At 36.0% G+C, this 14,088-nt stretch overlaps 2 protein-coding genes and 1 long non-coding RNA gene across 18 annotated transcripts in view; 2 read left to right on the forward strand and 1 right to left on the reverse strand.

The window, feature by feature from the left end:
- LOC146395936 (uncharacterized) overlaps positions 1-14,088 on the forward strand; it is a 1,175,949-nt gene that overhangs the window by 791,513 nt on the left and 370,348 nt on the right. The gene's annotated exons all lie outside the window — the stretch shown is intronic.
- Positions 1-14,088, forward strand: part of DAPL1 (death associated protein like 1) — a 933,549-nt gene that overhangs the window by 375,437 nt on the left and 544,024 nt on the right. The window lies entirely within an intron of this gene.
- WDSUB1 (WD repeat, sterile alpha motif and U-box domain containing 1) overlaps positions 1-14,088 on the reverse strand; it is a 71,403-nt gene that overhangs the window by 3,403 nt on the left and 53,912 nt on the right. For 2 of the 16 annotated variants that reach the window (XM_085001199.1, XM_085001198.1), the window contains exon 11: positions 9,209-10,201. The exons of the other annotated variants lie outside the window; for them this stretch is intronic. In XM_085001199.1, the coding sequence (XP_084857325.1) occupies positions 10,158-10,201 (44 nt within the window). In that variant the 3' untranslated portion in view covers positions 9,209-10,157. Of the gene's footprint in view, positions 1-9,208; positions 10,202-14,088 lie in introns of those variants that run through there. 16 annotated transcript variants of the gene reach the window in all.

Genomic DNA, 14,088 nt, shown 5'->3' on the forward strand with positions numbered 1-14,088 from the left:
TTACCATATATATATGATTTGCAAATACTTTCTCCCATGTAGTAGTTTGACCTTTCATTTTGCTGATGATTTCCTTTGCTTTACTGAAGATTTTTAGCTTGATGTAGTCCCCCTTGTTTATTTTTGCTTTTATTGCCTTTGGTGTCACATCAAAAAATCACCAAGACAGATGTCAAGAAATTCATCACCTACACCTTTCTTGTAAGAGTTTTATGGTTTCAAGTGTTAACATTCAAGTTTTTAATCCAATTTGAGCTGAGTTTTTGTATACTGCAAGATGATGATCCAGTTCTGTTCTTTTGCATATGGCTGTCCAGTTTTCCCAATAGCATTTACTGAAGAGACTGTCCTTTTCCCATTGTATATTCCTGATTCCTTTGTTGTAAATTAACTGATCATATGGGCTTATATCTGGGCTCTCTATTCTGTTCTGATCTGTGTATTGGTTTTTAAGATAATACCATACATACTGTTTTGATTATTACAACTGTGATACAGTTTGAAATCAGGAAGGGTGATGCTTCCAGCTTTGCTCTTCTCAAGATTACCTTGGTTATCTGGAGTCTTAGGTGGTTTCATGCAAATTTTAGGATTGTTTTATTTCTGTGAAAAAATGCCATTGCAGTTTTGATAGAGATTGCATGGAATCTGTAGATTGCTTGGGTAGTATAGACATTGTAACAATATGCTTATCCATGAGCACAGAATATCTTTCCATTTGTGTTGTCTTCCATTTCATTAATGTCTTATAGTTTTCAGTATACAGGTCTCTCACCTCCTTAAATTCCTAGATTTTATTCTTCTTGATACAACTGCAAACAATTGTTTTCTTTTTCTGTTAGCTTGCTACTAGTATACAGAAACCCAATTGGGTTTTGTATACTGATTTTTGTAAACTGAAGCTTTATTGATTAGTTTTATGTTATCTGCAATAGAGACATTTTTACTTCTTTTCCAATTTGGATGTCTTTTATTTTTCTTGCCTAAATGCTCTGGCTAGGACTTGCAATACTATGTTGAATAAAAGAGGTGAGAGTAGGCATCCTTGTCTTGTTCCAAATCTTAGAGGAAGGGAGTTCAGCTTTTCACAGGGTACAATGTGAGCTGTGGGCTTATCATCAACAGCCTTTATGTTGTTAAGGTATGCTCCCTCTATGCCTGCTTTTTTTTTTTTTTAAAGTGATAAATGGATGTTAACTTTTGGCAAATGCTTTTCTACGTCTATTGAGATGGTCATATGATTTTTGTCCTTCACTTTGTAAATATTGTATATCACATTTAGAGATGTTGAATTATCCCTTGCATCCCTGGAATAAATCTCATTCGACCATGGTGTACGATCCTTTTACTATATTGTGGAATTCTGTTTGGTGACATTTTGTTGAGGATCTTTGCATCTAATGGTTATCAGTGATATTGGCCTGTAGTTTGCTTTTCTTGTGGTGTTGTGTGGTTTTGTTATCAGGGTGATGCAGGCTCTTAGTGTTAGGAAGTGTTCCTTCCTCTTCTGTTGTTTGAAAGAGTTTGAAAAGGATTGATATTAATTTTTTTAAATGTTTATTTCACCCATGGAATATTGACATTTTTCAATGTTTCTACTTACTTCCTTTGGGTTTTGAGTCCAGGTAATCAAGGAATTTACCTACATTTTCTTCTGAGAATAATTTTCATTTTTTATATGTCTGATTCATTTGAAATTGAAATGTATATTATGAAGCCAGTATTTATCCTTTTCCATATGGCTAGTTTATTAGACCAATTGTTTACATTCTTTATTTTTCCCACTGATTTAAAATCTGTTTTATCATTCACTAAATTTCCAAATGGATGAATTTCTGGACTTTTAAAAATTATTTCCCATTAAATTTGTCTATTTTTGTACCAATCCCACATGTATTCTTCATAGAGGAATTTATAGCATGTTCTATCTAATATCTAGTAGGGTTATTTTATAATTTCTAGGTGTTTTGTTGTATGTACCTTCCAATGGAACTTAATTATCACCACCTTCTATATTTCTCAGAAAAAAAGTGACATCTTGTTAATGATAAGTCTTCCTATCAGTGTGCTTTCCTTTCTTTCCAAGTAAACTTTACAAGGATATTTTATGGTTTTCTTCCTGTTGGTTTGGTATTTTTTTTTTTTTTTGATCTTTTTGCCATTTCTTGGGCTGCTCCCACGGCATATGAAGGTTCCCAGGCTAGGGGTGGAATCGGAGCTGTAGCCGCCAGCCTACACCAGAGCCACAGCAGCACGGGATCTGAGCCGCGTCTGCAACCTACACCACTGCTCACAGCAACGCCAGATCCTCAACCCACTGAGCAAGGCCAGGGATCGAACCCACAACCTCATGGTTCCTAGTCGGATTTGTTAACCACTGAGCCACAACGGGAACTCCAAAGGTTTGGTAAATTTTTCCATATTTTTTATATCTAGTGCTTTGTTTTTGTTACTGTAAATTAAGTCTTCCATCCTACCTTTTAACTGCTTTTTGTTTATACACACACAAAAACACAAAGACAATTGATACTTCGTTGATCTAACTTGCTAAATGCCAAGCGTCCCTGTTAACCTATTATGCCTTAGCCCTAACATGTAGGTGATGCTGTGAACCACTTTTATGCTTTGACAACTGGCTCCTTGTTAAATCCTGCAATAGGATTCCTCTAGGGGGAGACAAAAACAGGATGAAGGCTCCTACCAGTGTTACGCTTGGTCGGTCGGGGCAATTGGTTTTACTCATCAAACTTTATTTGCTTCATTGTACATACTGCCCCAATTTGTCTTACCCTTCTTCCTTTAGAGAAAGAAGCACCCACTGGGTAGCTCCCCTTTCTTAGAAGCCCAGGTTCTGGTTCTGAGAGACCCATGTGAGGTTCTAATAACCTCAACTTAGCCCCTTTGTTTTGGAGTCCTGGAGAACAGCATTGCTTTCTGTAGATACTGTTAACCACCTTTTGTTTTTGAGATATACTTCACATACCATAAAATCTACCTTTTGAAGTGTACAATTCAGTGCTTCTTAGGATAATTCAGAGTTGTGCAACCATCACTGTATCTAAAATTTCATTACATTTTCCATCAGCAGTCGCTCTCCTCTCCCTCAGCAACCACTAATCTACTTTCTGTCTCTATGATTTACCTAGTCTGGACATTTCCTATAAACAGAATCATACAATCTGTGGCCTTTGGTCTCTGGCTTCTTTCACTTAGCATAATCTTTCCAAAGTTTATCTATGTAGCACATAAGTATCTATTCCCTTTTACAGCTAATTAATATTCCACTGTGTGGATATACCATTTTATTCGTCCCTTCATCCAGTGATAGGACATTTGCATTATTACCACTTTTTGGCTATTAACAATAGGGCAGCTATGAATATTTAAGGGCAACTTTTTTATATGAACATATCTTCAATTCTCTTGGATAAATATCTAGGATTATAATTGCAGGGTCACCTGGTAACTATGTTTAACTTTCTGAGGAACTGCCAAACTGTTTTCAACAGCAGCTGCACCATTTTCCATTCCCACCAGCAGTATTTCTGCACATCCTTGCCATCTCCTATCTTTTGATTCTAGTCATCCTTGTGAGCCTGAAGGTGGTGTCTCATCATGGTTTTGACCTTCATTTCCTTAGTGATATAGGCCTTTTCCAGTGCTTCTTAGTCATATGTATATCTTCCCTGGAGAAAGGCCTATTCAAATCTTTTGCCTGTTTTTTTAATTGGGTTGTCTTACTATTGAGTTGTAAGAATCATTTGAGTAGGAAAATATACTCTATTTTTATTTATGAAAAGCTGATACATAATGAAATCTCAATCTTACCTATCACACTGGCCTATTATGGATATATAATGTGCATATTCATATTACAATGTGAAATATTGTGAGTTATGACAGCTAATTCATTTGCCACCAGGCTAGATACATCTGATAACAGCATGATTTAAACCTTCCAGGTAAAAGGGGGTCCACTTTTGTTATTAATTTCTGAGTTACACTCCACCGTGGTGACACAATGTTATTTTTGTTATTTCTGGTGACAGGTTCAAAAAGAAGGTGTACTTTCTATCTTGGACTGAGAGGTATGACCAAGTCTGTTACTGTGCTGTATTTCTCCTTTTACTGTCTGTAGTTTCTGCTCTACGCTGTGTTTGGGACTGTATAGCTAGGAATGGTTGTCCTTACTGAGAATCATGGTCTTCAGTATCACAGAGCATCCACTGTCATATAAGGTTTTTTTGGAATTCTACTTTTGCAGGCAAGTATATAATTGCTTTATTTTTAGTTACAACTGTCTCATCTTTGTCTATTTTTTTTATTTCTAACCTTTCTGAATCCTTGTTTAAGGTTGGATTGCACTTTGTGAAGCTAAGTCATCTCTTTAGGGATGAGTTAGGCCAAACTGTTTATTATTACCAGTATGTTTGGTAATAGTTCAGTCATTCTTATATTTCTATAAATCACATATAAATTCTTTATAGGACCTGGTTTCTTCCATTTTGATGCTTAGGGAGACTTGTATTTCTGATCTACTGGGCTACCTTTTGATTAGTGTCTTTTAAAAAATGAGACCAAGGGGAGTTCCTGTGTGGCACAGCAGAAATGAATCCAACTAGTATCCTTGAGGATGCACGTTTGATACCCGGCCTCAGTCAGGGGGTTGGGGATCTGGCATTGCTGTGGTGTATGTCGCAGACATGGCTCAGATCCTCTGTGGCTGTGGCGTAGGCTGGCAGCTGCAGTTCCAATTAGACCCCCTAGCCTGGGAACTTCCATATGACTTCAGTGCGGCCCTTAAATAATATTCTTGGTCTTTTTTTCTTTTTTTTTTTTTTGTCTATTGATTCCTTATCATATATTCAAATTAGCTAGTAGTCTTTTTCTCTCCCCCAGTGTCTAAATTTCAAATAGGCTTTTACTTAATTAATAATCAGTAAACTTATTCAACTTTCAATATACTCTACTCTCCATGTATATAATAATTGTATTATATCTACATTGTTAAAGCATATTATCATCATAAAGTATTTTGTCACCTTTAATTGAATTCACTTAAATCAGTAATTTTTACGTGCCTGCCTGGGCTGTCACGTTCTTGGATGGTAGCAGTGTGTAAAATGTCAACCCATTTAATCTACAGAGGTACAGGCTTACTACTGTAGGAAAGTCAGTTACATTGGTCACAGATAACCCTAAAGTTTAATATCAACTTTCTATCACTCTAAAGAATCACTATTTTATAATACCACAAACAGTTTTCTAGTGGTGACAAATATATTCCCTAAAACATCTGGTTAACAGAGAAAGCAAGAATTCTGAGCAGGGTCTACAACATTGGTAATTATATACAAGCTTTCAAACTTTTCCACCAAAGTTCATTCCTGAGCAGTAAAAGGGATTATCAGAGCTACAAAGGAAGGCCCACTTCTCCACTCCACCCCTCACATACACAGCCTTTCATGTATAAATGAAAAGCACTAAAACACTAATGAAAAACAACTACAGCTGACTGTGTTTCTTTTAAAAATTTATGTCTGAAGTTTACTACAACTAGGGTTAGTATTTTTCCCTAGTGATATGTATTTGATTTCAAATAAGCTATTTTTAAAAGAAAATACATACTGCACATTACATTCAGTCTTAAGCTTGTTTTCTCAAATTTTTAACTGAACTAAGGATTTTTAAAACTTTCAGTAATTTTTTAAAATTATTTTCACCCAGACAGTTCTCAGCTAAACAATATTTAACAATTCTCTATTCACAGAATTTTACTTTGCATTTAATATATTCAGAAGATTAATTTCTAGTAAGATACCAAAAGCAGTAATACTTATGAGATTTATTCACTCCATACACTTCTATTTCTAATAATAAGCACACCCCTAAATTTCTTGCTACATTATACTTAGAAATGGTGACCAAAAGAAGCACCTTTTAACATGGGTCACTGGCTTTTACAGGTTCAAATGGCTCTGTCCTAGTGAATAGTTCAAGTGAAAAATATTAGCTCACAGGCCTGGGCTCTGAATTTATAATACATCTGTTGCCCAAGTTGTTAGCTCACTGCTGCCCACCTGCTGTCCTGAGAAAGACAAAGCAAACCCAACACTTTTTTGGAGCTTTGTACCTTCCTCCTGTACTGGACTCCCACAGGTAACACCTGACTGAAGATGAGCATGCAGAAACAAAGAGCAGGATAAGATCACACCAGCCTCAGAAACTGAAAATGGATACAACCTGTGAGTATTTCTAAAAAGGGGAATGAATCTAAGAAACAATGTGCTATGAGAGAGAAACATTTAATACTCTGCAGTTAATTGTGTATCATTAGGCTGTTCCAGGTCCCTGTTACCTGTGTGGTTTAATTGTACAACCTTATGAAGAAACTGATGCATGGCCTGAGTAACTTTCCAAGGTTATGCAAGTAAGGACTGACAAAGCTGGGATTTAAACCCAAGCAGTCTGGCTCCAGAATCTATACCCCTTAATGTGCATGCTAAATCAGATTTCCTGAAATGATAAATATAGTCATTGATATTTTGAAAAGAAAATCCCAATAGGAAGGTTAAATAACATTAAGACAATGCAGAATAGATGACTGGTAGGCAGGTGTGAGAAGGTGGACAGAATGAGAATAGCTGAATGTTTTCCACAACTGATAAAAGGCACAGAATTTCATTCAAAAAACAGTATGCCCTGAACAACAGAAATAAAAATAAAGAAAAACTGAAAAAAGCACCAAACAAAAGACACCACAGACTGTATTCTCTATACATAACTGAGATAAAACACTATGAAGGCTTTAGAGAAAAATAAAAAATGATCAGATAGGGTTTATTAGGTTTTTTCAATTTAGAAATGAACTACAAGTGTGAACATTTTTCTAAAAATGAATTAACATTTTTAAATGTTCAGAACAGACCTGAAAGGAAAAAAAGAATAGATGGAAAGCCTGACTGCTGCACAGAGCTGTCATTCCCACTCCTCACTCCACTCCCAAATTAACATTTAGTTTTTAGGTTTTCTGTAATTCTAATCAGTGAGATTTTTTTCTGTAGCATAACAAAATGACTCTAAAATTTACCTGGAAAAAAATTTAACTGGAGGTCAAAATGGACCAAAATTGGACAAGTCAATTGAATAATAAAAAGTTCAAAAAATAATAGGTAAGCATAATTAAAACTAGAAATTTTAAATATGGGAGTGGATATCAGTATTAAGATTTATCCAACATGAATATTTAAACAAGTATATCTATATATACAATATGACTGAGGACTTTTTTTTTTTTTTCTACATAATTACTTGGAGAAATTTCTTAACAGAGTTAGTTAATTTCAGAGTTAGAGTTAATTTATGACATATCCATACCATGAAATACTGTCCTGCAACTGAGGATGAAATAGTTCTGGGTATACTATCTGATATATTAAGTAAATAAAAGCAATTTTTTAAACGATGTATCATTGCAATTGTTTTACAAAATTATAACATGATAGAAAAATATCTGGAAGGATATACCAAGGTACAGAAGAGTCTCCACATTTTAAAAAATATGTCTGAGTTGCTTAAGTGTTTTTCATCAAGCACATGCTGCATTTATAATTTAAAAGGGCTGGTGGAAAATATTATGTAAGAATGCTGAAATATATGCAAAAACAGATCTCAGAAGTTTTTGAGACAGTTGATTCAACAGATACAAGGTACAGGCCTTCCACAACACTGGTGGAGATGGGTGGGGGAGGTCAAAAAAAGAAAACCCAAGTGATCCATTCATGAAAGAAGGTGGAAAAGGGAATTAGAAAACAAAGGAAATTGGTGCAGTTCTAGTAAAGATAGAGTTGAATTAATTTTTTAAAAACTCAATCCTGTGTTTCCACAGGGAACACTTAACAAAACAAAGTAACACAGGAAGGTTAAAAACAAATGGATGGTGACTCACTGGGGATTATGATAAAGAAAGCTACTACCAAAAGGTTATTTACGGTATGATGCCACCCATAAAATGCTTTTGAGATGACCAAATTTTAGAAACAGGACAGACTGCGGTGGAGGTGGGAGGGGAGCAGGCAGGGGATGGATATAGTTATACACAGACAACCAGAATCCTGGTAAGTTTGGAACTGTCTTGACTGGATATTGATACTCAAAGTTCCAAAGGGACAAAATTTTATACAACTTAACACACATTTGGGGAAATCTAAATAAAATTTGTGGACTGCAGCAATGTTAAAACCCTGGTTGTAATATTATAATATTATCTGCAAAATGCTGCTGGTGAGGGAACTGAGAAAAGTTCAAGATATTGCTTAAAGAATTGAATATGAATCTACAATCACTTAAATAAAAATTTTTTAATTTTTTTTTTTTAATCTTTTTAGGGCCGCATGCATGGCACATGGAAGTTCCCAGGTCAGCCGTCTAATCGGAGCTGTTGCTGCTGGCCTACGCCACAGCAATACCAGATCCAAGCTGCATCTGTGACCTACACCACAGCTCACAGCAACGCTGGATCCTTTCTTAACCCACTGAACAAGGCCAGGGATTGAACCTGCAACCTCATGGTTTGTAGTCAGGTTCGTTTTTCGCTGTGCCATGACTGGAACTCCAAAAATAAAATTTAAAATAAAAGGGTAATACTACAAAGGTTAAAATGAAAAACACAGGCAATACTAAATGTACATAAGGCTACAGAGCAAGGAGAATTCTCATACATAGCTGGTGGAAGTGTAAACTGATTCAACCATTCTGGATAACAACATATACCCACCCCTAGGAATATACCCAATAGAAATGCATTATGTACATTCACAAAAAAAAAAAAATTATTAAAGGTTCCTGGCAGCACTATTTATAATAGCCGACAATATCTACAACAAAATGAATAAATAAAATGTACTGTATTCCTGCCTGAGAATGAACAGATTGCTCCTTTGTCCAGTGTGAACAAATCATACACCTATGATACTTGACGAAAGAAACACAGACCCAAAAGACATACTTTCTGATTCAATCTAGATGAAGCTGAATAAAAATATGCTTTTGATTAATGCTGCCACAATGGTAATTAACCTTGAAAAACTTATGTGAAAATTCCTGATGTATACCTATGTTTATTTTTAAAATATAAATATACCATGCAACTATTTAAAAAACAAGAGCCAAGACTGAAATGAATGAGACAAAATTCAAGACAAAAACGTTAAATGATGTAACAAGTATATTTTAAGATGATAAAAATGCAAACCTCTAAGACAACACTCACAAATCTAATTTTAAGAATTAACCTATTAAATACTAGATTTGATTTAATAATTAAATTTGTGCTTAAAAATTCTACAAAAAAATTCATACCTAGATAACTTCACTTATAAATTCTAGTGAACATTTAAGGAAAAAACAGCAATATCATACAAACTCGAAAAATAGAGGAGAGAAAACATTTAGTAATCATTTTATGAGTCCTGAATTACCCTCATACCATGTCAGACAGACATTACAAGAAAACTACAGCTAAGATCCCCTCATGAACACAGACACAAAAATACTGGAAGTAGGGAGTTCCTGTTGTGGCTCAATGGTAATGAATCTAATAACCAGGAAGACTTGGGTTCAATCCCTGGCCTTGCTAAGTGGGTTAAAGATCCAGCATTGCCATGAGCTAAGGCGAAGCTTACAGATGTGGCTGTGTCATGGGCCAGCAGCTGTAGATCCAATCTGACCCCTAGCCTGAGAACCTCTACATGCCATGGGTGCGTCCCTAAAAAGACAAAAAACAAAACAAAACAAAAAACTGAAAGTATTACCACATCAAATCCATCAATATGTACAGAGGCTAATTCAGACTCCACATAAACATGCGGAGAGGGAACATAACATAATAAAGGCCATTTATGACAAACCCACAGCTAACAACATACTCAATAGTGAAAAGCTGAAAAGCTTTTCTCTAAAATCAGAAATAGGGAGTTCCCGTCGTGGCACAGTGGTTAACAAATCCGACTAGGAACCATGAGGTTTCGAGTTCAATCCTTGGTCTTGCTAAGTGGGTTAAGGATCCAGCGTTGCCGTGAGCTGTGGTGTAGGCTGCAGATGCGGCTCAGATCCTGTGTTGCTGTGGCTCTGGAGTAGGCTGGTGGCTACGGCTCCGATTAGACCCCTAGCCTGGAAACCTCCATATGCCGCGGGTACGGCCCTAGAAAAGGCAAAAAGACAAACATAAAATCAGAAATAGGACAGGGATACCCCACTCTTGCCAAATCTATTTAACACAATATTAAAAGTCCTAGCCACAGCAATATATAACAAGAAAAAGAAAAGCCATCCAAATTGGAAGGAAAAAAAGGAACACTGTCACTATTGGCAGATCACCTGATATGTAATACAGAAAACCCTAAAGTCTCCACAAAAAATTGGAATTTGGTAAAGTTGCAGGCCACAAGGTTAATATACAGAAATCTATTGCTTTTCTGTACATTAATAATGAGCCATCAGAGAAAATAATAAAACAATCTTATTTAAAATTGCATCAAAATAATTTAAATACCTAGGAATAAACTTCACCAAGGAAAAGAAAGGCCTATAAAACACTGATGGATAAAACTGAAGATGATACAAATAAATGGAAAGATATCCTGTGCTCTTGGATTGGAAGAATATTGGTAAAATGACCATACTACGCAAATCAATCCACAGATTTACACAAAGGACCCCAAGTTGCCAAAACAATTTTGAGAAAGAAGAAAGCTGGAGGTATCATGCTCCTTGTCTTCTGACTATAATGCAAAGCTACAGTCATCAATACAGTGTGGTGCAGGCATTAAAAACAGACACAAAGATCAATGGAACAGAATAGAGGGCCCCAAAATAAACCCATATACTTATGGTCAAATAATCTATGACAAAGGAGGCAAAAATACACAATGGGGAAAATAAAGTCTCTTCAATAAGTGGTACTGGGAAAACTAGACAGCTATATGTAGAAGAATGAAATTAGAACATTTTCTCACACCATATACAAAAATAAACTCAAAATGGCTTAAAGACCTGACACCATAAAACTCCTAGGAGAAAACCAGGCAGAACACTATGACAAATTGTAGCAATATTTTTTTTGGATCTGACTCCTAAGGCATAGGAAATAAACAAAGAGGTCCTAATTAAACTCAAATGCTTTTGCACAGCAAAGGAAACCAACAAAACAAAAACACAACCTACCAAGAGAAAATATTTGCAAGTTATATCACCGATAAGGGGTTAATATCCAAAATATATAAACCCATACATCTCAATATCAACAAAACAACCTAATTAAAAAATAAGCAGAAGATCTGAATGGACATACAGATGGCTAAAAGGCACAAGAAAATTTCCCAACACTACTAATCATCAGAGAAATGCAAATTAAAACCACAGTGAAATATCAATTCGCATCTGTGAAAACAGTAAGTTCTTATATGGGTATGTAAACACACACACACAATGGTATACTACTCAGCTATGAAATGAAAGTTTATCATTTGCAACAATGTGATGTGTCTGGAGGGTATTATGTTTAGTGAAATAAGTCAGAAAAATAAATACTGTATATTACAATTAATATATGGAATCTAAAAAATAAAATGAATATTGAAAATTTTTAAAAGTCAAAAGATTTATTTTTAAAACTTTTATTAGGAGTTCCTGTCATGGCTCAGTGGTTAACAAATCTGACTAGGAATCATGAGGTTGTGGGTTCGATCCCTGGCCTTGCTCAGTGGGTTAAGAATCTGGCATTGCTGTGAGCTGTGGTGTAGGTCACAGACACGGCTCAGATCCTGTGCTGCTGTGGCATAAGCCGGCAGCAACAGCTCCGATTTAGACCCCTAGCCTGGGAACCTCCAAGCAAGTCACAAAATATACAGTCAATCCACAAAATCCAGTGTGAAATATCAAGCCATGAAGAATTAGAGATGGAAAGTTTAAAAAGTTGTATTTGTTTTTAAAAGTTGTTTTTAAAAATACTAATACCTGACAATAATATTAGCAAAGCATGTGAAAAAATCTATAGACTGAAAACACAAACAATGCTAAGAGAACATAAGGAAGACCTAAATAAATGGAGAGTTATATCATATTTATGCACTGGAGTTGTCAATATCAAATTAACCTATAAATAAAAACCATTCCAGTCAAAAGCCTTACAAACTTTTACACTGCAAGCTACTAAACATTGCTTAAAGAAATCAAGACAAAAATACATAGAAAGACATCCTGTATACACAGATTAGAAGAATTAATAATGTTAAATTGTCATACTACCCAAAGTGATCTATAGAATCAATGCAATCCCTATCAAAATCCCAATGGCATTTTTTGCAAGATAGAAAAATCCATCCTAAAATTTATATGGAATCTCAAGGGACACTAAAGAACCAAAACAATCCTAAGAATGAACGAAGCTATAAGCCTCACACTTCCTGATTTCAAAACATTTTCAAAGCAATACTAAACAAAATAGTGTGGTATTGGCACAGATACAAACATAGACAAATGGAACAGAACAGAGAGAAGAGAAATAAAACACATAATATGGTCAAATTATCTTCAACAAGGATGCCAAAACTAAACAAAGAGAAAGACTACACATTTTTCAAATGTCCACTGAATATTCAACAAAGTTGCTGGGAAAACCAGATATCCACATGTAGAAGAATGAAATTGGATCCTTAATTTAACCATATAAAAAAATCAGCTCAAAATGGATTAAAAAACAAAGTATAAGAAACTATAAAGTTCCAAGAAAAAAGCACAAGGGAAAGCTTCATGACATTGAATTTGACAGTGATTTCTTGGATATGACATCAAAAAAATGGGCAACAAAAGCAAAAAACAGACAAATGGGACTATGGTTGTGCCCAGGTATTCCACAGGGTTTGGTTCCAGGAACCCCTGTGCATACCAAAATCCATAAATGCTCAAGTCCCTTATGTATACTGGCATAGTATCCGCCTCCTCCCATATACTTTATTTTTTTTTTTAATTTGTTTGTTTGTTTGTTTGTTTTAGGGCCACACCCATGGCACATGAAGGTTCCCAGGCTATGGGTCTAATCAGAGCTATAGCTGCCAGCCCACACCACAGCCACAGCAATGCTGGATCTGAACCACGTCTGTGACCTACACCACAGCTCACCGCAACACCTGATCCTCAACCCACTGAGTAAGGCCAGGGATGGAACCTGCAATCTCATGATTTCTAGACAGATTTGTTTCCACTGCGCCAGGACGGGAACTCCCTCTCATATACTTTAAAGCATCTCTAGATTACTTATAATAGCTGGTACAATGTAAACATAAGCAATGCATTGTAAATGCTAGGTATGTAAATGCTATGTAAATAGTTGTAAATGCAGTGTAATTGCTGTGTAAATAGTTCTCAGTGCGCAGAAAATTCAGATTTTTCTTTTTGGAACTTTCTTGAATTTGGAGGGAAGCTGTGGATACAGAGAGCTGACTGTATATCAAATTTAAAAACTTCTGGAGGAATTCCTAAGATGGCAGAGTAGTAGAATGTGAAGCTCATCTACTCCCACAAACTCATCAAAAATACATCTACGTGTGGAATGAAACACAGAGAAAATTTACTGAACAATGGTGAGAGATCTCAGGATTCTGACAGAGCAAGAAAATCCAAGGTAACTAGATAGTACTACAGAAAAAAGAAAATGAGAAAGGAAGCAGGATGGCACCTGCTCCTAGGAGGGAGCTGGAAGAGAAGAAAAGTTCCTACACACTGGGAAGCCCCACTACCGGGGCGGGGGGGGGAGATCAGCCAGGACAGAGGAGGAGCTTCAGAGTCTTGAAGGAGAACACACAATTGGTTTACAGCAATTAAAACGGAAAAAGACTTGCACAAATAGTCAGTGCTACTGCCCTGCACTCCCCAGCCCTAAATAACTGTGTCACTGAGCACAGGGGCTAGGAAGTAAAATGGGCTTTAGAGATCACACTCAGGGAGAGAACTGGGGCTAGCGGTATGAGAAGAAACTGGGGTTGGCGGCACAGAAACAGCCTAAAGGGACTAGGGTTTAGGGTGATCACA

Source organism: Sus scrofa, chromosome 15, assembly GCF_054392235.1.
Source record: "Sus scrofa isolate SSC_HxYL_T2T_F1_AM1 chromosome 15, Sscrofa_HxYL_maternal_Yorkshire_Landrace_v2.0, whole genome shotgun sequence".
In the NCBI taxonomy this organism is placed as follows: domain Eukaryota; kingdom Metazoa; phylum Chordata; class Mammalia; order Artiodactyla; family Suidae; genus Sus; species Sus scrofa.